The sequence below is a fragment of the Chelonia mydas genome, chromosome 4 (genome assembly GCF_015237465.2).
Source record: "Chelonia mydas isolate rCheMyd1 chromosome 4, rCheMyd1.pri.v2, whole genome shotgun sequence".
Lineage (NCBI taxonomy): Eukaryota > Metazoa > Chordata > Testudines > Cheloniidae > Chelonia > Chelonia mydas.
The window spans coordinates 95,545,127-95,569,993 of NC_057852.1; the positions used below are offsets into that span (position 1 = coordinate 95,545,127).

At 37.5% G+C, this 24,867-nt stretch overlaps 1 protein-coding gene across 9 annotated transcripts in view; it reads left to right on the plus strand.

Annotated features, from left to right (window-relative positions):
- Window positions 1-24,867, plus strand: part of ATP8A1 (ATPase phospholipid transporting 8A1) — a 252,619-nt gene that overhangs the window by 222,054 nt on the left and 5,698 nt on the right. For all 9 annotated transcript variants that reach the window (XM_027831495.3, XM_043544446.1, XM_043544443.1 and 6 more), the window contains 3 exons: window positions 11,264-11,352; window positions 11,755-11,847; window positions 22,002-22,093. In XM_027831495.3, the coding sequence (XP_027687296.2) occupies window positions 11,264-11,352; window positions 11,755-11,847; window positions 22,002-22,093 (274 nt within the window). The remainder of the gene's footprint in view (window positions 1-11,263; window positions 11,353-11,754; window positions 11,848-22,001; window positions 22,094-24,867) is intronic.

A 24,867-nucleotide genomic window follows, 5' to 3' on the forward strand; every position in this document is an offset into this window, starting at 1 on the left:
AAACAGACTTGCACCAAAATAACTAAAGGCATGAATAAAACCAATGTAGTTACTTTGATTCCCATATCTGTGGAGACACGACCTTACACTGAGGAACTCAGATTCAAGAGTAAAAATTCTGTTGGAATGATATCTTCAGGTAATCAGAATTACAAGTAAGTAATTTCCCGTTTTTCTCTTTGAGTCTGGTTACTTCTACATAGTTTTCATAATTCAGGCTAACTGCTGGGTCATATTTGTACCCCGCATACTTTACTACTCTTTTTGACTTTCTACCAACCTATATCCAGTATTATAAAATATATACAGAAGCCTGGTAATGTTAACAAAGGGAACAGGAACAAGTGCTTGCATTATATTTTAAAACTATAGTATTTTCTAATTGTATAACCATATATAGCAAATCTGGCTTGCTTAAACATCTAAAAGTAAAGTCCATAACTCTTCATATCTGTTGTGGCATTTTATTTATTTTGTAGAATGATTTTTGCTTTACCAGATGATTTTGTACAAACATTTTTCCTTTGCCAGACTCTCTGAAAGTCATAAAACTACATTATAACAGTGTCAGGTGAAAAAGCATTTTTAATCTACAATACAGTATACTGCCAGGTGAAATGCTATTTGTATTTCTCTATATTCCATATTATAGCTATTGGGGAAAAAATAACTGATCTTGTGGTCACTTATTTGTGGTATATTTCTGTAATTAATCTAGTTATGTTGCAATAAACTTCTACATTTAAAGTTTCCTATAACATACATAATTCTAATCAAAGTAGTTATTGGTTGTTCATGTTTCAGTAGAGTATAAATGTGATAGGAGATAGATATTTTATAACCAAAAGGTTCTGTAGATCTCATGCAGATAATACTTCATTTTGTTTAGAGGAGCACTAAAAGAAGAAAACAGCTTGACTTAAAAAATGATTAAATAGGAAAATTTTGCTGTGATATAGTTAGCTGGTATAGTTGTCTCCCTCTCCTCAAACAAACATGGATGTGATTTAAGAGAAGGAGGCATTTTTAAAAACCCTGACTTGTATATGTTCACACCAGTACAACAATTTATGAGGCAAGGCACGCTCCAGGGAAAATACTGCGCTGTATAAACTTATGCTACCTGCCTTTCATAATTGTCTGAATGACGCTGTTGGGTGCTTATGTATTTTTAAAGTGAGGATTGAGCTTTTCTATTTTTGCCACTGTGATTAGTAAACCAGATTAAAAATATAAAACTTACTGCAACAAGAAACAGTTTGTATCGAAATTAATAACAAAAGCTCTGTATCTGCAGAACTGTTAAATTTATTGTGGTACTGTAGACGTGCACTGTAAAATTCTCCAGAACACCATCTGTTTCTGCTCCATCTGGCCTAAGGGATCTATAAAACTACTGAAGGAAATTGAAGTTAAGGAACAAGCATGTGTTTTACAGAATTTCAGATCATTTGATTGAGGTTTGTAGAATCCCTGTGAAAAACAATAAAACTCTTTGTTGGACGTTTTAGCTGCACCCTGTAGGAAAGGTATTACTATACTATATTAACAGTATTAGTTTCTGAAATATTGCTTCAGTCTGTATTATCCAACATAATAAATTATCTTACATATGGAATTGCACTGTTAAAATATTTCATATTCATCTTTTAATTACGATTCTATAAATAATAAAATTAAACTTCTTGAGAAAAGAAAAAAATGTAGATGTTTATCAAAGTTAAAGTACTTAGACAAGTACCCTCCAGGGAAGAACTTACTTGCAGTCTCAGTTTTTTATCTAATAGAGCAAAGCACAACGTTCAGACTAATAAAAGACGCTGTTGGTTGATATTTCTACTGTCCCTAACATTTTTAAAAATATCTAGGGACATTATTCAGATCTCTCTCTTCAGGAACATAGGGTAAATAAAAGTCATACTTACAACACTGTAGTTTTAGGAAGTAACTTCACAGTATTTTTCCTAAATATTGCTGGGAAAAGAGAAAGATATACATAATTTATTGCAGTACATCAGGTTTTGAGAACATCTGCAAACCCCAAAAATGTGCAGACTAGTGATTTCCTATTAAACTCTTTGGGTTAGAAGAAACCAGAGAAATGGATATCTTTCTTTACCTTCAAATATTTTTTAAATTAGATACAAAATGCAAAATATGCTGCGTGACCATTACAATATGTAGCATGATGTGGAATGTCTTGTAGTACATAACTAACAAAGCAAAAACAGCATAAGCCAGCTAAATAAAAAATGTTAATGGTCTGGATGAATTTGTTTTTCAGCAGATGGTGTAGATCACAGTTTTATTTAACATATTGTAGGCATACAGGTGAAAAAGTAATAGCCTAGAAAGTATAATGGAAGATGTCACTGGGGCAGGTGAGGGGCCCAGCTAGAGCCTGTATGCCCCCGTGGCTCCCCGTTACCAGTTGGGCTGCGCCCACCCTGCTCAGAGCCTCCCCGCTCCCAGTCCAGCTATTGCCTTGGCTTCCCACTCCCAGCTGGGCTGCACCCTCCCTGCTGGCAGCCAGCCTGCTGCACTGAGGCTCCCTGTGGGGAGCCCTGATACTGCCCGTAGGCTCCCAGCTCCCTGTTCTTACCAGGGAGCCCCGCTGCTCCCCCAGACTCTCCACTCCCTGCCGCAGCCAGGCTTTTGGTGGAGAGCTCCACACTCAGAGTCTGGGTGGTTCCCGGCAGGGAGCCAGGAGCTTTGGTGCAGCTACCAGGCTTCCCGCAGGGAGCCAGGAGCCTCAGGACAGCCGCTGGGCTTTCCATGGGGAGCTGGGAGCCTCAGGACAGCTGCCGGGCTCTCTGCAGGGAGCTCAGTGTGCAGCCCAGCAATTACCTGGAGACTGCTTGCTGCCCAGGAGGAGCCCGGTGGCTGCACACAGCCACAGAGCTCACAGCTGTAAAAGCGGCAAAGAGTCCTGTGGCACTTTATAGACTAACAGATATATCGGAGCATAAGCTTTCGTGGGTGAATACCCACTTCGTCGGATGCCTGTCCGTGGTGGAGAGCTGAGAGCCCCTGGTGCAGCCTGGCTACTGGTGGGAAGCTGAATGTGGAGCTGAAAGCCCAGGCTCTCAGCCTCCCACACTGCTCCTCTTAAGTTGGTGAAAGTGCTCCTGGTGAGGACGCGTACCACTGACAGAAGGATGGTAGTGCAGACATGAACCACTGGAGTAATTACTGTGGTGGTTGTAAGTTGACCTAACATAGGTTGACTTACTTTTTTGTGTAGATGTGCCCTAAATCATCCCTAAAATGGGCAGGGAAATGATAAGGATACTCTGAGGTTGGTTGTGGACAGCTCTCAAACTGACCATCAAACTGACTGCTTTGAGGATGGTAGCAGGTTTGTGTGGCAGTGGTTACCATGGAAGAAGATCCTTCTGGGAAATTTCTGCCTCTTTCTGGGAAGATCAGGTGGCCTTTGTTAAGGCTGATAGTACGAAGAAAGCTGTCTTGACTGCAGTTGGTGTCTGGATTGTTTCCTCTCAGGCTGATGAGTATAAATGCCAAAGAAAAATAATGTTGCTCCAGAGTCCTTATGTGTAACACCTAATCAGTTTTTGCACTAAGGCAGGCTACTCTCAAAGGGAAGGTCTTCAATAGTATCATTATGAGCTGGTTCAACTATGTTATGGAATAGGTTGAACCTCATTTAAACTGATGGATATGAATACATCCTTCATGTAAAAGAGCTATGAGAGACAGTTAAGGAGATCCGCCTAAAACACAGCATCATGGGATCTGCCCAGACACTAACACCAAGTGGCAAAGGGTTCCACAGTGTGTTTGACCAGGTAGGTGTGGGAGTCTGCCAAAGAGAGAGAGGATAGACAGAGAGTAGCCTGAACAATCATGGTGTATGACCTTAGAAGAAGCTAGGGAAAGGAATTCTAGGGCTGGGGCCGCTAAAGAGGCGTAGGACTGTAAGCAAAGAACCTATACCATGATTTTGGTTCCTCCTGTGATCAGAGGACTGGACTTTGTACATACTTTTCAAATAAATAAGATTGCATCAAAGAAATGTCCAGACTCCATTGTCAATTTCTACTTCCAACTGGAACACCTTCAGGGCCCGGAACTTTGACTAGCTGCTCAGGTCAAAAAGATGTAATAGTATTTTGGACGTCCACTGATATCCCTGAAGATTGAAGGAAGGCAGCATAATGCATGCTGACTGCTGTAGCCATTGATCTAGATCAGTGATACTCAGACCGCACTGGTTCAGGAGCCAAATTAGTGGTCAGCATTACCCAAAAGAGCCACAGTAGTGTGAACTCATTGTTTCATTCAGTGTAATACCATGTATTCATATTTAAATAGTATTACAGGGGAAATATTGTGTGTGTGTGTGTATAGATAGATAGATTATTCTCACAGCAAAATGACTGACCAAGTATTATTATTTTATCAACTACAGTTGGCTAATAACATAGTAAAAGCATCCTGATTGGTTAATAATTATATCACCCAGTGTTTTAATATCATGTGCTGCAAAGAGCTGCAGGAGACACATTAAAGAGCCACTTGCGACTTGCAAGCCTCAGTTTTAGTAGCACTGGTCTAGATGCAGAGTATGATGCATCAGTAGCAGCCAACAGGTAGGTTCTTCCTGTTAGTTGAGCCTCTGCAATCAATTATTTTAACTTTTCCCTGTAATTGGGCAGGATCTTATCCAAGAAGTCTGATACTCTGTGTCAATTAAAACAGTCATATCTAGAACTTGGTAGTTGGTATTCAGAGTTGTACATAGCCGATGAATAGCTCTTCCTAACGAAAAGATCTAGATGCTTTGGCTCCTTCTTCTTAGGAGTAGATTTGAATGTTTTGTGTCTTGTTCTCTCCTGAGCTGCTATGACAACCAAGGAACCTGGTGCAAGATGGGAATAAAAATATTAAAATCCACAGAGGGAACTTTGTGTCTCCTGTCCATCATTTTTGTAGTTGTAAGTATAGAGGCTGGAGTTTGCTATAATTGAGCCAGTTCCAGAAGGCCCTTATTGACTGGTATAGCAAGTTTTTCAGGAAGAGAAGAATATAAGATGTCCAGCAATTTGTGGGCATTTTCCTAGACTCTGTTGGGATCTCCAACACCTCCATCATTTTGCAAAGGAGATCCTGAAATGCCCTCTAGTCATCAGGTGATGTAGAGGATGGCACCACATCTTCATCAGGTGACAAAGATGATTTGTGAGCAGTTATGATTTCAGCAGGTTGGTGCTAGAGTTGCTCTTTCTCAGAAATTTGTGCTGGTGAAATCTCTGTAGCAGGAACATGAGACGGTTGTTGTTGTTGAGGATGATCTCTAGATAATTCTTGTGGAGAAGGTGATCTTACTCTTGATACAGCAAAGAAGTTATGCCTTGTAGCATGAGGAACATACCACAGTGCCTATTAAGCCCAGGAATGAAGTCCATATGGTTACTTAGTGAGTGACCAAGGAAGGGGATACTAGACAGTGGGTCCTTCCTGGAACACCCTTAGATTAAGGTGACCCTTAACTGTGGAGTCTACTGGAAAAATATGAGTCATGGAGGGGGTGCCCTGGGAGAATAAGGAAGTGAACCATGCTCACTGATATCTGAGACAGATAAGTAATAAGAATCTTCCTCTCGTAAAGGACGAGCAGCCCTCATTCAGGTCTGAAGTTTAGACTCTCAGGGAGCTTTTTAGTCAGTACTGAAGACATCCCAGTACCAATGGCTGTTGTACTGGCTCCATCAGTGTTACAAATGAAGACAGTAAAGTATATTTGGGAAGGGCTGAAATAGCCAAATCTGCCAGTACCATAATTCTTGGTACCAATGGCATCAAAACTAAGATAAAAGTCAGTATGGTCAGTACCAGAGTTGGCAGTTCTGATGTAGGCAGTACCAAGAATGTCAGCACCAAGGTCAAATTGCTGGCCACCATAGAGTCATAGAAGATTAGGGTTGGAAGAGACCTCAGGAGGTCATCTAGTCCAACCCCCTGCTCAAAGCAGGACCGACCCCAACTACATCTAAAAACTAAAGAAGTTTTTAAGGTCAGGCTTGACAAAGCCCTGGCTGGGATGATTTAGTTGGGATTGGTCCTGCTCTGGGCAGGGGGTTGGACTAGATGGCCTCCAGAAGTCCCTTCCAACTCTGTTATTCTATGATTCTATGAAATCATCCCAGCGAGGGCGTTGTCAAGCCAGACCTTAAAAACCTCAAAGGATGGAGATTCCACCACCTCCCTAGATAACCCATTCCAGTGCTTCACCACCCTCCTAGTGAAATAGTTTTTCCTAATATCCAACCTAGACCTCCCCCACTGCAACTTGAGACCATTGCTCCTTGTTCTATCATCTGCCGCCATTGAGAACAGCCTAGCTCCAGCACGGAAAGCCCCTGATGCAGTACCTTAATCGCCATATACAAGTCTGAGATAACAATGGGTATTAGAGATCTGACCCCTGAGTCCTCGCAGCTACCAGAGCAACCATGACTCAGCCTTGAGCTGTTCTTTTTAAAAACAGCAGAAAGAGGAGACTTCTCTCTCTCTCTCTCTCTTTCTTTAAGAAGTACATTTAACAGGGGGTCCTCTTTCGTGCTTCTTAGAGAAGTGGTGCAGGTACCTGCCCCTTTCAGATTGGGAAGAGGCAAAAACAGGAGGTTGCAGGAGAACACCACTGGGATATCTACAGTGCAGCTGGCGATATAGTGTCTAGCTGCTAAAAATAACAGTATAGCTGCAGCATTGGCCAGCCACCCATGCTGTCACCCGCCCTGGCACTCTACACTGCTCTTTTTAGTATGCTAGCTTGATCAAAGTTAGTGTGAGTATGTCTACCCGAGCTGGAAATTACACCCCCAGCTGTAGTGTAGACATACCCTCAGAGCCCTGGATGCTGAGGGCGCTTTTTGCTGAGAACTGCTCCAACTCCAGTGTATCTCGTCTCATAGGGTACATCTGTACTTCAAAAAACCAGTGGCAGAAAGTCTCGGAGCCTAGGTCAACTGATTCGGTATCGCAGGACTCCTGCTTCAGGGCTAAAAATAGCAGTGTAGATGTGCCCAGGCTCTGTGACCCTCCCCAAGTCTCAGTGCCTGGGCTCCAGGAAGGAATGTCTACACTGCTATCCTATACTATCTTATAATGAAACTATTGCAATTGCGAATGACAGGGACACAGCTAAATCAACTCCATCTCACAGCGACAGACAGTAAGAAGGAATTGAGGATTGGTTGATCATCATGCCCTGCTTATGCCCTTTGGTTGGCGGGCTTGAGGGCATGAAGGGTGAAGGTGCAGCCCAATGGACACTGCTGGCCAAAACATTGCAATGTCAAGTGCATGGGGCACATACAGACAATCACTTGAAGAAGAACAAGGTTTGAAAGAACAACTATCAAATGAGACCCTGAACTATTTATGCACCAGATCTTACTCAACACCATATACCTTTTTGAATCTGTATGTTTATCTGAAAATGATACTCATCTGAAAATAAAACTCATTGTATACTAATTGGGCCAGGTGGGAGAGGACACATACAGCTGTGTTTCTAATCATAGTTATGTTTATGTACCTGTCTATAAATAATCCTTCAAAATACAGTTTTAAAAATAATATGTGCTGACAGTATCAGATATTATTAATATTCATTAATCATGGACAAAATCCTGCAGTTTTTATTCAGTCCTTACTTGGACAAATTCTTATGCATTTCACAGGAATTTTGCTTGAGTGAGCATCTCAGGATTTTTCAGATAGCAATGGTTTTTTACTGCTTCCTTCTCCACTTGCTGACAGATTGCCTGATACTTCATTCCTGATGCTCTCCTCACCTTATTGTTGGCCTCTGCTTTGTATTGTGTACCACCAGGTTTGCGGTGGGTGGGGGGGGGGAGGGTTGTATACATTTAATATGGTTTCTTTAGTGGAAGCTCTGTTTTCTAAGCTGTAAATATAAAGAAAGGGCTATGGAACTAACTACCAGAAAAGATAAAAATGACCTCTAACCTCACTGCATTGAGAACTAAATGCAAAACTTGTCTTCGGCTTAGCTGTGCCTCAGTTAGTTCTTTAACTAGTGTGCGCGCGCGCACACACACGTACGCAAAACCCAACTATAAATTAATGAAGTTATTTCTCTGAGAAAGAAGAAAGAGGGAGAAACTGTTATTATTTCTATCCTTAAATACTCGGGAGGCATTCACATACCAGTACTACAGTGATGATAGCTAGATTAGATAAACTGAAAAGGCTTTATAAATCTTTCCACAGAATGGTTTTATTGCTCTTTCCAACTTTGTTGCCTCGCTTTTCTGATATCCTCATCCTTAAAAATGATTTGTCTGAATGTATCTGTAATGTTTCATAAATATAGTAAAGAGAGAGGGAATATTCTTATCTAATCATTTCAACTTGATATGTAATTTTCTGATAGTACATTATCCTTCAGTGCTTTTAAAAAGTTCTGCAGGCAAGGCTTTTAATATTCTACTGAATTAAAAAGTGATATGGTAACAATCTTCAGGAATTTTTTTTCTTTAAACAAAACTCAAACAGCATCAGGAAAAATTCCATTAAAGCTACATTTATGAGCTATCTTAATTTATTTTAGAAAGTCTTAATTTTGAGAGTCAACATTTGCAGCGTATCCATGCTACTTAGACAGCAATTGTTTTCCCCCTGGGACCTGTTAGTCGTACAATTTACTAGGCTTTCTAACTCTTACTTCGGATTATTTTTGAATTCCCCTGGGAGCCACTTTTGTGGAAGATTCCATTTGGTTTCACAAGGCCTAAAGAGGAAAAAAACTTGGCATTGACCACTAATCTCACACATTAGGAACAATTTGTGAACCACGAACAGAGGCAGCCAGAGTCCATCCCCAGAACAGGCTGCTCCTGTTAGTGCCATTGTCTGAAAAGGATTGGTTTGCCATTTCCCAGATGACCTGCCTATGTGTAGAGAGATGTGAAAAGTTAGAGACAAAAATGGTTTATACAGAGTGAGGGGGGAGCTTTCTTGTACAGAAAGGAAGGAAATACCTCTGTGGGATTTTATTTTTTCCCTCTTCATCCAAAAAATACAAAGAGGCCCTCTGTCTTTAATGCGAATGTCGGCTTTAAATCTTTTAGGTTTGGATTAACTCTGCAAAAGAAAAAAAAATCTGACAGGCTTTCAAATATGACGCAGAAAAACTTTTTTTCTCAATTCGTGTTGTTCATTTGTAAAGCTAAAGGCTGGGTGGACTGAATAGTAGGCGCCAGTTGTTGCTTCATTCATAGTTAGCATTACAATAGTCAGAATTAACATCCTAAGACCTACATTATCACTTTTGCTGTTTCACTAGGAAACATTTAATAGAGTGGCTAAAGCAAGTATAGTTCTTTGCTGTTACTAAACTAAACTAAAAATATTATTAAAATTAATAATATAAAGTGATTCAGATCAAATTGTGATTTTTCTCTGCCATTTTTTGTTTAGGAAAATGTTGGTCTATATAACTGTTACTTTAACGTAAACTTTCAAAGCTTTTACAAAATGTAGTTTTGATAGGCATTTCCTATTAGTATTGATTTTAAGAATTGAGCATGTCACCAAGCATGTCAAGGGTCATGTTTTGGTTATAATATCAAGTGACTTTTATGTGAATAAATTTTTCTCCGTTTTGTTACAGATATCTAAAAAGATCTTTTTGGCTGAAGTTGCGAATTGTAGTTATTTTAATCCGAGCATTATTATTCATAATTTATAAATTTGTTTATAGGAATTATTCTGGCTAAAAACTAAAGTGCTCAGGGCATCCTCAGTCACCTGTAATAGCTATTATACTTATAAAACATGGATGTAGATAAAAAAGGTACATTTGCAGTTTGCAGCTTGGCTAAAATTTTCCAAGGACTACATGTATCTGCATGCACTCTGAAAATAAATAGGGCTATATTCACTACCTACATTATAATAAGACTTTGTGAAAACGACTTTCTCTTTCTAGACCGTAAGTAATGTACCACATACAGATCGGAAACAAACTGTAATTTATGTGTGCTAAAAAAAAAAAGAGTAATATTTAAGCTACTTATTCAAAGTGTCTGCATTTTTCCTTTAATTGGGGTATTGCTAATATTAGTAAAATTTTGCAGTTTGTTTATTATTTCAATTAGGTGCTGCAAATTTAACCTTCAGAAGCAATTAGACTTCAAGAAATGAAATCAAAGAATTCAAATGCTGTTGTGTAGCAATGTTACTCTTAATCTCTGTGAAGTCTAATTGCATTACAAAGGCATTTTTAATATTCTAATTACAAACAACTGACAATTTATTAATCATAGATCATTTTCTTTGCAATCATAATATCTCCAATGTAGATACTTGGCATGTGTTACAAAGGCAAATTAAGATTATTTTAATGCCCTTTATACTAATTTTGCAGAAGAGTATTGCTTATTTTGTCTTTGGTTGTAACAGGTGTGCAAAAACAAGTTAATTAACATGGACAGGAGAAATTCTGGTTTCCATTCTGACAGTAAAAAGTAAAGACTAAATTATACACCTAACTAAAAGCCAAAAAGTGTGTTGGTAGTAAAGTATTTAAATTTTGCAGCAATGTGCTTTATTTTAAGAACAGCTTTTGTTTAGATGTTTTGTTAAAGGATTACAGGAAAACAGGTGAAATATATATATTTTCTCATTATTTTTGCAGTTCTTAATTATAAACAAAACATTTAAACAGTAGTCAGTTTAGTCGTAGTAGTAATGGGTGCTCCTGGGAGATGTATGACAAGATAATTGTAAGGACAAATATCTTTTTCGGTATCCATTATCTCATATTAGGGTTGACAGCAAATAGGAGTGCTATTAGAACATGTTCTCAAAGATTTAGCATTATTTTAAATTGCTATATCTTATTTTAATAATATTCTTTATTAGTATTAGAAATGGGATGGTGTTAAGATGGGTGTTGGGGAGGTTTTTTTTTATTTTTTTTTTTATTTTTAAAGAACTGAACAGTTTGAACTTTCCATGAAGCTTTTAACATGAGTAGCATTTACTTACATATTAAGTATTTGAGGGACTTTCACCCAGGATGAGTAAGGAAAACTCCTGTGAGTAAGGTTTGCAGAATGGGGCCCAGTAATTTCTATATTGCATTAGAGAGCCCAGCAAAGTTTGGATGAATTTGATTTTGATACTTTGAGCCAAGAAAATGCTGAGATGTCTAAAGGTTTTGGTATTTTTTTTATAACGGTATCATTTTTGTGATTTATCTATCCAGGCAGTTATGTTGTTCAGCTCTGGAGTCTTTTGGATGGGTCTGTTATGTATTCCTGTGACAGCTTTGCTTTTTGACGTAATATACAAAGTGTAAGTATAGAACTGTTAAAACTTAGAGGGAAAATTATTGTCAAGTTTTAATTTTTCTAAGTATTGGCCAGTTTAAGAAAATATAAAGAGCTTCATTGATTCTTTCAAATTATGACTCACTTTGTTTGTAGTTTACAAATCTTGCCACAATGTACCACTACTTTATTTCTTTTTAAATATTTTTGTTAATCAGAACTTTTAATTGATAACTTCTGTTGTTTGTGCTTAGCATAACAGCTGACAAAGTGTATTATTTAGTGTATTCTTTAAAATTTCTCCTTTCAAAATTTAAGTTGAAATCACTTGGCAAAAATGAATTTGTAAATTTCTGTTATAGAGTCTTGAAAAAGACATATATTATGGTTTCAACAAGAGTAAATCTGAAAGCATTTCATATTGCAGAATCAAGAGATCTACTTTTAAGACACTGGTAGATGAAGTTCAGGAGTTGGAAGCAAAATCTCAAGATCCAGGGGCAGTTGTGCATGGCAAGAGGTACTGTAAAATACCTGTAGATTGATCTTTTAAAAATAATTTTTTGCTGTTGAATGTTCATAGTCACATTATACAAACTATCAAGAAATTAAGGCTCTGATCTTGCAGTAAGATGCAAGCAGACAGACACTTGCATCCACATGGATGGGGTTCTCTGCAGGTACAAGAATCCATCTGTGTGCATCTTTTTGAAAGTTTAGGGTTTAAGGAATTATTTACAAAACGTTTTCAACTGAGTTTGTTCATTTGTGGCTGAACCAAGTTCTGCCAAATTTGGCTAGTCATTGTGGATAAAACCAAATACTAACAGAACCTGGTTTTAAAATCCTGTTTTGCTGCTTTGGCAGTGTTCACAATTGAGACAAAACAAGTTAGAACTTGGTTCATTCACAGCTACATTTATAAACTTTGCCTAAGGACAACTGTTAAACTCAGTCAAAAGCCTTTCAGATTAAGGGCCTAAAGGAAAATAGCAAAATCTCTGCACAGTGTGCTGACATTAAGGAAAACAAATTGATGTAACACCAATCTAAAGAACCTCTGTCTTACTTCATATATTAAATCAAGTAAAGGAAAATGCACTAGACAAACGTAAAACAGGTAAGAAATAAATCAAACTTAAATCTCCACAAAGTGCACTCCCCCGACTACTTGCACTCTTCCCAGTGCCAGGCATGTATGGTTGAAAAGGAAGAAGGAATATTATTTCAGGAGACTTGAAGAAATAAAAGCTTATTTAAAAGTTACAGAAGAATGGCAAAGAATTATACTGAAGAAGAGACAGAAAAGAACAGACCAGACCATTTTGCTGCAGTAGCAGAAAGAATGATGAAAGGAATACCTTTGCAAAGGCTCTGGGAGAGAGTAAATCAGTGTGCTTCTTTTGCTGCTGAATCTTGCAGCACTGTTCCCATCTCTACTGTGTTCCCAGATTGCTGATTTCAGTTCAGTTGTCTGGGAAACAGACACCTCTCCATCACACTGAATCTCCTTCCAGGTCCCCAGTGCTTGTTATAGCTCAGGTGAACCTCACTGTGCTTCCAGAGACTAGCAATCATTTTGCCCTACGTGAGCATGTGGTTTATATCAACTAGTGTTTTGCTGGGAAGAGTTTCATTCCTTCTCTCCAGTCAACCATATCGTCCTCAAAGTACATCTCTTGTGTCCAAAGTTATTTTCTTCTTCAGCTTCTGTTATTAGGGTAATGTTTTTACAAACAGATACATTTTCTTTTATCACTGAAGATGATCATAAATCCATGAGAGTGCTCTGGAACCATCTCACAATCTAGTTCATCTGTGAGCTTGCATTAATCTTAAGAAGGCCTCTGGAGAATACGTCAGAAAATTGTTTCACTAGCTGCAAAGACATCCTCATTGGCCCCATTCATCCTCCAGACAAGTTGTTTAGTTCTTTGGTCTAGGGATTTTTTGTTTTAATTTGGTGCCTTAATCCTGGCTGATCTTTGTATTAATATTAGGTCTGTCACGCGATTAAAAAAATTAATCATGATTAATCATGCTAATAATAATAGAATACCATTTATTTAAATATTTTTGGATATTTTCTACATTTTCAAATATATTGATTTCAGTTACAAAACAGAATACAAAATGTACAGTGCTCACTTTATATTTATATTACAAATATTTGCACTGTAAAAAACAAGAGAAATAGTATTTTTAATTCACCTAATACAAGTACTGTAGTGCAATCTCTTTATCATGAAAGTTGAACTTACAAATGTAGAATTATGTACAAAAAAATAACTGCATTCAAAAATAAAACAATGTAAAACTTCAGAGCCTACAAGTCCACTCAGTTCTACTTCAGCCAATCACTCAGACAAACAAGTTCGTTTACAATTTGCAGGAGGTAATGCTGCTGTTTACAATGTTACAAAGCAGTGTGGACAGACGCATGTTCATTTTCCTCATCTGAGTCAGATACCACCAGCAGAAGGTTGATTTGCTTTTTTGGTGGTTTGGGTTCTGTAGTTTTGCATCAGAATGTTGCTTTTTTAAGACTTCTGAAAACATGCTCCACACCTCAGATTTTGGAAGGCACTTCAGAGTCTTAAATCTTGGGTCGAGTGCTGTAGTTATCTTTAGAAATTTCACATTGGTATCTTCTTTGCATTTTGTCAGATTTGCAGTGAAAATGTTGTTAAAACAAACAACATGTGCTGGGTCATCATCCAAGACTGCTGTAACATGAAATATATGGCAGAATGCAGGTAAAACAGAGCAGGAGACATATAATTCTCCCCCAAAGAGTTCAGTCACAAATTTAATTAACGCATTATTTTTTTAACAAGTGTCATTGGCATGGAAGCATGTCCTCTGGAATGATTGCCGAAGCATGAAGAGGCATATGAATCTTTAGCGCATCTGGCACATAAATATCTTGTGACGCCAGCTACAACAGTGCCATGCAAACGCCAGTTCTCACTTTCAGGTGACATTGTAATTAAGAAGTGGGCAGCATTATCTCCCACAGATGTAAACAAACTTGTCTCTCTCAGAGATTGGCTGAACAGGAAGTTGGACTGAGTGGACTTGTAGGCTCTAAAGTTTTACATTCAAATCATAGAATCATAGGACTGGAAGGACCTCGAGAGGTCATCTAGTCCAGTCCCCTACACTCATGGCCTGACTGAGTATTATCTAGACATTCCTGACAGGTGTTTGTCTAATCTGCCCTTAGAAATCTCCAATGATGGAGATTCCACAGCCTCCCTAGACAGTTTATTCCAGTGCTTAACCATGTTGACAGGATGTTTTTTCTAATGTCCAATCTAAACCTCCCTTGCTGCAATTTAAGTACATTGCTTCTTGTCATGTCCTCAGAGGTTAAGAAGAACAATTCATCTCCTTCGTCCTAGTAACAACTCTTTATGTACTTGGTTTTTATGTTTTGTTTTTGAGTGCAGTTATGTAACAAAAAAACCTATATTTTTAAGTTTCACTTTCATGATAAAGAGTTTGCACTACAGTACCTGTATGAGGTGAATTGAAAAATACTGTTTATTTTGTTTATCATTATTACAGTGCAAATATTTGTAATAAAAAAAATATAAAGTGAGCATTGTATATTTTGTATTCTATGTTGTAAATGAAATCGATATATTTCAAAATATAGAAAAACATCCAAAAATATTTAATAAATTTCAATTGGTATTCTATTGTTTAATAGTGCAATTAATCACAATTAATTTTTTTTAATCACGATTAATTTTTTTACTCATGGTTACTTTTTTGAGTTAATTGTGTGAGTTAACTGTGATTAATCGACAGCCCTAATTAATATCTACTCACATTACATGGCAAAAATGTCATTCTCTGTAGAAGAAACTCTTTATTTGAGAAAATGAAAGTCAGGAGTCTCTGATCTGGTGGACCAACCTGCTTATCTCTTCAGGGAGTTTCATTAACAATTTACACTGGAAAATTGTAATAACCAACAGTAAATCTCCTATGTTGTAGCAGCCTATTTGCACCAGACATATGTGCAGAGCAAGTGGTTAAATAGTGAGCACACTTTTTAATATCAACAGACTGGAAATGAAAATCATCATTGTCATAAATATAAAGGGAAGGGTAAACCCCTTTAAAATCCCTCCTGGCCAGAGGAAAAATCCTCTCACCTGTAAAGGGTTAAGAAGCTAAAGGTAACCTCGCTGGCACCTGACCAAAATGACCAATGAGGAGACAAGATACTTTCAAAAGCTGGGAGGAGGGAGAAAAACAAAGGGTCTGTGTCTGTCTGTATGATGCTTTTGCTGGGGACAGAACAGGAATGGAATCTTAGAACTTTTAGTAAGTAATCTAGCTAGGTATGTGTTAGATTATGATTTCTTTAAATGGCTGAGAAAAGAGCTGTGCTGAATAGAATGACTATTCCTGTCTGTGTGTCTTTTTTGTAACTTAAGGTTTTGCCTAGAGGGATTCTCTATGTTTTGAATCTAATTACCCTGTAAGGTATCTACCATCCTGATTTTAAAGAGGTGATTCCTTTACTTCTGTTAAAAGTCTTCTTGTAAGAAAACTGAATGCTTTTTCATTGTTCTAAGATCCAAGGGTTTGGGTCTGTGGTCACCTATGCAAATTGGTGAGGATTTTTACCAAACCTTCCCCTGGAAGTGGGGTGCAAGGGTTGGGAGGATTCTGGGGGGAAAGACGTGTCCAAACCACGTTTCCCAGTAAACCCAGATAAAGTTTGGTGGTGGCAGTGGAAATCCAAGGGTAAAATAATTTTGTACCTTGGGGAAGTTTTAACCTAAGCTGGTAAAAGTAAGCTTAGGAGGTTTTCATGCAGGCAGTGGAAATCCAAGGGTAAAAAGGGTCCCCACATCTGCATGAAAACCTCCTAAGCTTACTTTTACCAGCTTAGGTTAAAACTTCCCCAAGGTACAAAATTATTTTACCCTTGGATTTCCACTGCCACCACCAAACTTTATCTGGGTTTTTTATTCTGAGTAGATGTTAACTATTTAAATTCCAAAAATGTTAATTATTTCACTGCTATTTGTTGACGAAGAAACCAGCTACCACATTTGTCCAGTCCAGATTGTAATACTTTTTTTGCCCTGACATTGCATGTATTTGAATAAATGTTTCATAGGAATACGACTGCAAAGTTATAGAAATGGTATTTTTTCCTATTGAACATTCTTTTGAATACTCTGATAAGATCTTTGTCTTTAAAAATTAGGATTAAAATGCCATTTAGAATGGCATTATCTAAAATGTTTTATTTTTTGAGTGATCTTCATTACATTTTACATTTTAATATTGTATGTTGTAAAAGAAAGGTCTATAAGAATGGAATAAATAATCTCTAGAGTTGTTCCTCATATTTTCAGTCATATCCTCACTCTTCTCTGTTTTGATTTGAACACACCTAAATGGAAATCCTCAAAGAAGTTGTAAAAATTTCTCACCAATTTTTACTGCCAGTGCTTATATGAAACAAAAAAAGTTATTTATTTTTAAAAACAATTTTTGAATTGTACATATAATGCACTTTAAAAGGTGGTCATAGCATGAAAATTAATTCTAAAAATGGCTTTCTAGAAATTTCATATTTTTTCTTCTCAGTGATTTCAGTATCAGATTTCTTAGGTTTGAAGTCAAGAGATGTTTTTAATTGTGATCAGTGCAAACTTAATATGGGTGTTCTTATTAAATCTTACATCCCTCCCAGTAATAAAGATTCCGCAATCTGAATTTTTCTGCCCAACTGTCAAATAAGATTTTATCTTGTACTTCAGTAAACAATACACCTAACACTAGTACAAATACATTTTCATCAGCAAAGTAAGAAAATAGATTTAGCAAGAGGGTGCCATTATTACACAGTCACTTTTCTAACTGAAAGAGAACTTGAATGTTTTAGCATCACTGACCAGAGAAGCCTATGGGAGCCTATAGTATGTGACTGCCTCAATAAAACGGGTAGTTTGCAGTGAAGGTGGCTTGATTTTGTTATCAGATCCATTGTAATTGATATGCCAAGAAGCCTCTTGTGCCTAAAACTGAAATGACTAAAAGTAAGAGGATAAATGTTTTAACAATAAACCATTATTTCAGACCTTCATTGCCAAAAAACATTTCCCCACCTCACACCCAACTCTTAAAATGTGTACTATTTCAGTATTTAAAAAAAATATTTTTACATAAGTAAAAAATTTTACTGGCATTGAATTGGGCATATGTGAACAGTAACATGACTAGTTACCTTGACTTGTGCAGGTGTCTGAAATATTGGTATGTCACAAGTGCCTCTTCTTAATATAGTCATATTATCTTTTTATGTAAGCCACTTTTAAATATTTTTAAACTAGAAATGTAATAGGAATATATAAAGCAATAAGCATTTTAGATGGCTGCAAATTTTAATCTGTTCTTGCTCATCGTAATTTACGTTATAAGATGCATTTAATTACTAGTTTATTTAAATCTTTAAACCATACAAGATAGAAGTTATTTAAGAATACACACACTTCATGTATTTGAATGATGCTAATGTTCAGTCTGTGCCTCCTAGTGCACCTAATTAGCACAAATGCTGAGGTACTGTCACCTAGCACTGCTTATGTATCACACCTCACATTATATTACATTTGGCTCTGATAGATGTAGTTTATTTTCAGAACTCATTTTGAATGCCAAAAAGATAGTTACAAGTAAAGAGCATTATCCTACAATCCCTATTCAGGTGAATAGGAGTGCAGAACTGGGTCCCTATGTATTTGAAAATACAGTATGCAGTGAAAATAGAGTACATATCTTATCTAAGATGTCTGTGTGTCTTCAATTACATTTTCAGTTCAGATATTGAGCCCTATATAGTTGAGTCTTCATTATACACAAACTACCAATAAGAAGTTGTTCCATAACTAGTATTCAAATATGAACTTAAAGTGTGCATGTTTAAGGCCCAGTTCTCAAGAGCTTACATATGCAAAAATACCCATCTGATGGCTTATTCCAGGCCATAAGCAGGAGATAATCATGGTAGTTCTGTAGGCACCATTCTAATGACCAGGGTTAGAGAGCTGGATAGAATGTGGCACTGTGGATCTCATTAGAGCAGGGGTTGCCAGAACAAAAGGGAGCCTATCGGGGAGGTATAGTTTGTCTTTAGTGTGGGCTCTGCATATACCTAGATGTCCCTTACCGCCAGCCCCTCACAGGCTCTGAACATTGTTGAAAAATTGAGTACATTAAGCATTGCACAAGCATCTCCTCCTAAAATCAAACATATCCAGTGCCATTGTCACATAAGGTAAGTGCTGTCCCCAACCTTTTCAGTACCTCCTTCTTCAAGATTCTTCCCAAGATTGTTCTGTGAGCAGAAGAACCTCAGCCCAGAGTCTGGCTTTGCCAAGTTTTTTCTCCAGTTCTTCCATCCAAATCTGTCTGAATTTGTATAGTTAATTTTATTGTGTATTTAGTATCTTATGGGTAACTTTTTACTTTGAGATATTTTTATTTTGAGTTGTTACAAGATCTGGGTTGGTGCCGACATCATGGTTGCCCCTGAAATAACTAAGGCTTTGTCAATGTGAGAAAATTGCACTAATTTTAACTAAATTGGTTTAGAATCCAACTTAATTAAATTGGTGCATCCCCTTTGCTAACTAACATCTGTATCTCAAGCACTAGGGAGCAGCTTGTTCTCAGGACAACAGAAGTTCGCTCATGTAAAAGTCTATGTTGGATTTTATCTTCCTCCAGTTATCATCAGTCAAGCAGGTCTTCAAGACATCTTTCAGGAAGGACATTAAAAATTGGATATAGTTGAGAGAAGAGCCCTGAGAATAATTAAAGGATTGGAACACATTCCTTATACTGAAAGACACAATGAGCTCAATCTGTTTGTCTTATTAAAGATTACGTTAAGGGTGATTTGTTTACTCTGTAAGAACGAGATCTTCAAAGATGATCATTGGAAGTTAGGAACCTAAATACCTTTGAGGGTCTGGGCCTAAACATCTACATTGGGAACAGAAATTTGCTTAATAAAGGGATCTTCAATCCTGCAGACAAAGGTATAACAAGATCTTATGGCCAGAAGTTGAAGCTAGACAAACTCACACTAGAAATAAGGCACACATTTTTAATAGTGATTAACCATTTAATGGTAATTAACCATTGGAACAACTTGCTGAAGGTTGTGGTGGATGCTCCATCACAGAAAATGTTTTATCTAAAAGATGTGCTCTTGTTAAATCACAACTGTTGGACTTGAATCAGGAATTAATTCAAGGAAATCTTATGGCCTGTGTTATGCAGGAGGTCAGACTAGATGATCACCATGGTCCCTTCTGGCCTTAAAAATGGATGAAAACGCTTCACAGTACATCCTAACTGAGCTTACTAAGGTTCCCAAGATTGCCATGAACACAGTTATAACTGAAACAGTTTCTTCACAGCTCTAAGGCTTCAGCAGGTAGCATGAGTTCAAAATGTTCCATTTTGAATTTTATCTGGGCACCCTGGGTCATGTTGATAAAGCAGCTCACACACAGAAGACAAAACATTCAGCACTGTTGTGTCTGACACTGAGGCCCAGTTCAGGGCATAGTTCCTGTGGTTTGCCTGAAAAGCCTGTGTAATACCATTCCCAGTCCTCATCTACATTCCGTCCCAACTCCTGCAGTAAATCTTCTTAAAATTATCAGAAAGTATATTTATCATGTTTCAAGCTGTCTATGCTATGGCCAGTCCACTTATTTTCTAGTCACTAAATTAGGGTCTTATCCATGGGAAACTATAAGAATTTGGGAAGAAAGATACATTGTGAGGAGACAGCCTGTTTGTTTCCTGAAAACATCAAACCTTGTAACATTCAACCAGTGCCTATGTATCCAATTGGTTAAAACTGCCATTCATTCCCTGCCCCACACACCCTTTTTTTTCTACTTGTGCTCAGGTGAAGAGCTGTCTGGATCATATTCCAGTATATTTTGCAGTAGAGCACAAATAGTAATGAGGTGTCACTCTAAGTTGCAGAGTTTGGGGAGGGAGAAGAATGGACAGTATATAACTGGATGACACACAGAAGCCCTGCTTTAAACTCCCAGCAATGTGTATGTTACCAGAAATCTGCATGTACACCTACAATTTAGTTCTAGCTTAATTTTCAACCTGCCTAGGTGTGCACATAAATCTTTGAAAACCCTTTGTGCACAAAAGACCATGCGCCTACTACTTGCATTGTAAACGCATGCAAATATCTGCAAAAATATGTCCCTTGCTATTTACTTAGCATCTCTGAAAACAACTTGATAAAGTGCAGTACTCATTTGTAGCAAGGCAATCAGACACCTCCAGTAACAAAAATAGTGTTGATTCCTCTTATTTGAGTATGCTGTGCAGCTTTAAAATGTTAATCACTGGCATTTAATTGTAATTATCATGTACTTCAGATTATGAAACATGTTTGAAATCTATGAAACAATAGTAAACAGGGCATATTGTTTATATTTGTCAAAATGAATTGTTACTTTATATAAATGTACTTGTAGAATGTTTTCTTTTAAAAAAAAAACAACAACAAAAAAAACACTTTACCAAAACAAGTCATGTATGTTACCATAAGGCCACTACCCTTTTTATATTTTCTAGTCTATATTTTCCACTGCATGCATCCGATGAAGTGAGCTGTAGCTCACGAAAGCTTATGCTCTAATAAATTTGTTAGTCTCTAAGGTGCCACAAGTACTACTTTTCTTTTTACCCTTTTTAAATTTGACATCTAGTCCAGACTCAAACCCCAGTCTCTAAAAATAGCGGATCATCTATCCACGGCACCTGTTTCCCAGGGACAGATCTTGAACAATTTCAAAAATTCTTGGCAACTCTGTTTTGGAGATAATTATTAAGGGCTGGATTATGTAAATTGTACATATCCTGTACTAAGGAGCAGTGCCGAGCTACACCCCTGGAAAGCAAGCACCATGAGGAATAATGTGCCAGACAAGCAGAACGCCTTCTGAGAGTTTCCCAGAGCTCACCAGAAGTGCACACACCACAACACCCTTCATGGAGGCAGCATACTCCGACACACACATGGCTGGCTGACGCATCCAGGGGCAAGACCTTAACGCCATCTCCTCCCTGCACTTCCCATCCCCTTTGGGGCACTATATCAGGGCAGGTAGGGAGTGATCCTTACACTTCTTAGTATGTAATAGCTGCAATTTTGCCTGGCCTTTATGCAGGTCATGCTGGGTTGGGGAAGTCTCTATCCCCTTCCCTTACGCTGCACAACAAAAGGGCCAGGCAGAATCTGGCACTTAAATATTTTAATAGTATTGTTAGTTTATTTATTTGTATTGTGGTTACACCTAGAGTCCTCAATATGCTAGTCAGTGTATAAACACATAACCACAAACCAGTCTCTCCCCAGAAACTTACAAACATAAACCCAGTATTTGAAATACTTTAGTTTGCCACCATTTTAATCATATGTCTATTAATAATTAGGTCAGGTACAACCTAAATAAAAGACTGATCACTGTTTTTTTCCTACCTTATAATGGGCAGTTTTTTAAGTTTATCAGCCCTTGTTTAATGTCCCATGGGCAAACTATACATTGTCATTCATAAATTGACATATTTCACAAATTTCCACTTTCTTTCTAGCTTAACTGAAAGAGCTCAACTACTGAAGAATGTCTTTAAGAAGAGTCCTGTGAACTTGTACCGTTCTGAATCTCTGCAGCAAAACTTGCTTCGTAAGTGTTCAGTGTTTAAAAAGAATAACATGCGGTTTCAAAATATAGACACAAAACAATACTTTACTACAGTTGTTTGTCATAAAATGCAATATCTTGATTTCTGCTACAATGGACTATTAAAAACACTTTTTACAAGATATCTACCTAAAACAAACACACACCAAAATATACCTAAGATATTGATATATTTTAAGAAAGGACAAATCTGTTTGGTGTTAAAACACTAAGTTTGAATTACAAACAGCTTTTATTACAAAGTATGATGATGTAAACTTTGGACCATCATCCTGAAATTGTTTTGATTTTGATTTTCCCAAAGAGGAAGGGCACCATTGAAAATATATATATGAAAATAAATATATATGTATATCTAGCTATATATAGTGTATAATGGTTTTTGTATGTGACTACATTTGTAATAGTATATATATTTGTACTAGCACATGTGGGATGAGTCTCATGTCTGAAATATTGGTATAGAGTGGTATGGCTTGTTCAGGAAGGACAGGCAAGGTGAAAAGGGAAAAGGTATTGCATTATACATCAAGAATGTATACACATGTTCTGAAGGAGGTGAGAGGCAGACCAGTTGATAGTCTCTGGTTAAAAGTGAAAGGGGTTACATCATAGTAGGTAAAAAGAAAAGGAGTACTTGTGGCACCTTAGAGACTAACAAATTTAGTCTCTAAGGTGCCACAAGTACTCCTTTTCTTTTTGCAAATACAGACTAACACGGCTGCTACTCTGAAACCTATCATAGTAGCTGTGTACTATAGACCACCAAATCAGGAAGAGGAGGTGGATGAAGCATTTCTAGAACAAATAACAGAAATATCCAAAGCACAAGACCTGGTAGTAATGGACGACTTTAACTACCCAGACAATTGTTGGAAAATTAATATGTCAAAACACAAAATTCTCAGTAAGTTCTTGGAATGTTTGGGGACAACTTTTTGTTCCAGAAAGTGGAGGAACTAGTCTGGGGACAGCCATTCAGGGAGAAATTGGTAGCAAATCTGAAGGTGGAAGGCAATTTGGGTGAAAGTAATCGTGAAATTATAGGTTTCATGATTTCTAAGAAAAGGAAGGAGTGAGAACTGAAGAATAAGGACAATGGAATTCAAAAAAGCAGACTTTATTAAACTCAGAGAACTGGTAGGTAAGGTTCCATTGGAAGAAAATCTAAGGGAAAAAGATGTTCAGGAGAGCAGGCTATTTCTCAAGGCGGCAGTATTAAAGCATCCCGATGCAAATGAAAAATCGGAAGAATAGTAAGAGACTAATATGTCTCCATCTGAGCTCTTTAATGACCTGAAAATCAAAATCAAATCCTACAAAAAGTGGAAACATAGACAAATTTGCTAAGGACAAGTACAAAAGAGTAGCACAAGCATGTCAGAACAAAATTAGAAAGGCTAAGGCACAAAATGAGTTAGACCTAGCAAGGGACATAAAAGGCAATAAGAAAAGGTTATTTAAGGAGCAAGAGAAAGACAAAGGAAAGCATAGGTCTACTACTTAGTGGAAAAGAAGGAGTATAACTGATGACATCAAGAACGCTGAGGTATTTGAAGCAAAATAGGTATTAGTCTTCACTGAAAAGGTTAATGGTGACCAGACACTCAACATAATTAATATTAACAACAAGGGGTAAGAAATGGAAGCCAAAATAGGGAAAGAACAGGTTAAAGAATATTTAGATAAGTTAGATGTATCCAAGTCATCAAGGCCTGATGAAATTCATCCTAGGGTACTTTAGGAAGTAGTGGAAGCAATCTCAAAACCATTAGCAATTATCTTTGAGAACTCCTGGAGGACAGGTGAGGTCCCAGAGGACTAGAGAAGGGAAAATATAGAACAAAGACGACCTGGGGAATTATAGACCAGTCTATACCTAACTTTGCTATACCTGGAAAGATTCTGGAACAAATTATTAAACAGTTTGTAATCTGTTGTCAAGAACCAGATCATGCCAAACCAACCTAATTTCCTTGTTTGACAGGGTTACTGGCCTAGTGGATGGGAGGGAAACAGTAGATGTGAAATATCTTGATTTTAGTAAGGCTTTTTTCACTGTCCCACGTGACATTCTCATAAGCAAGCTGGGGAAATGTGGTCTAGATTAAATTACTATAAATTGAGTGTACAACTGGTTAAAAGACCATACTCAAAGAGAAGTTATCAATGGTTTGCTATCAAACTGGGAGGGTGGATCTAGTGGAATCCCACAGGGGTCAGTTCTGGGTCTGGTACTATTCAGTATTTTCATTAATTACTTGAATAATGGAGTGGAGAGTACGCTTTTAAAATTTGAAGAAGACACCAAACTGGGAGGGGTTGCAAGCACTCTGGAAAATAGAATTAGAATTCAAAATGACCTTGACAGATTGTCAAATTGGTCTGAATTCAGCAAGATGAAATTCAATAAAGACAAGTGCAATTTACTACACTTAGGAAGGACAAATCAAATGCACAGCTACAAAATGGGGAGTAACTGGCTAAGTGGTAGTACTGCTGAAAAGCATCTGAAAATTACAGTGGATCACAATTTGAATATGATGCAAAAATGTGATGCAGCTGTGAAAAAGGCTAATATCATTCTGGAGTGTATTAACAGGAGTGTTGTATGTAAGAGCCAGGAGATAATTGTCCCACTCTACTCGGCACTGGTGATGCCTCAGCTGGGGTACTGTTCCCAATTCTGTGTGCTACATTTTAGGAAAGATGTAGACAAATTGGAGAGTCTAAAGAAGAGCAACAAAAATGATAAA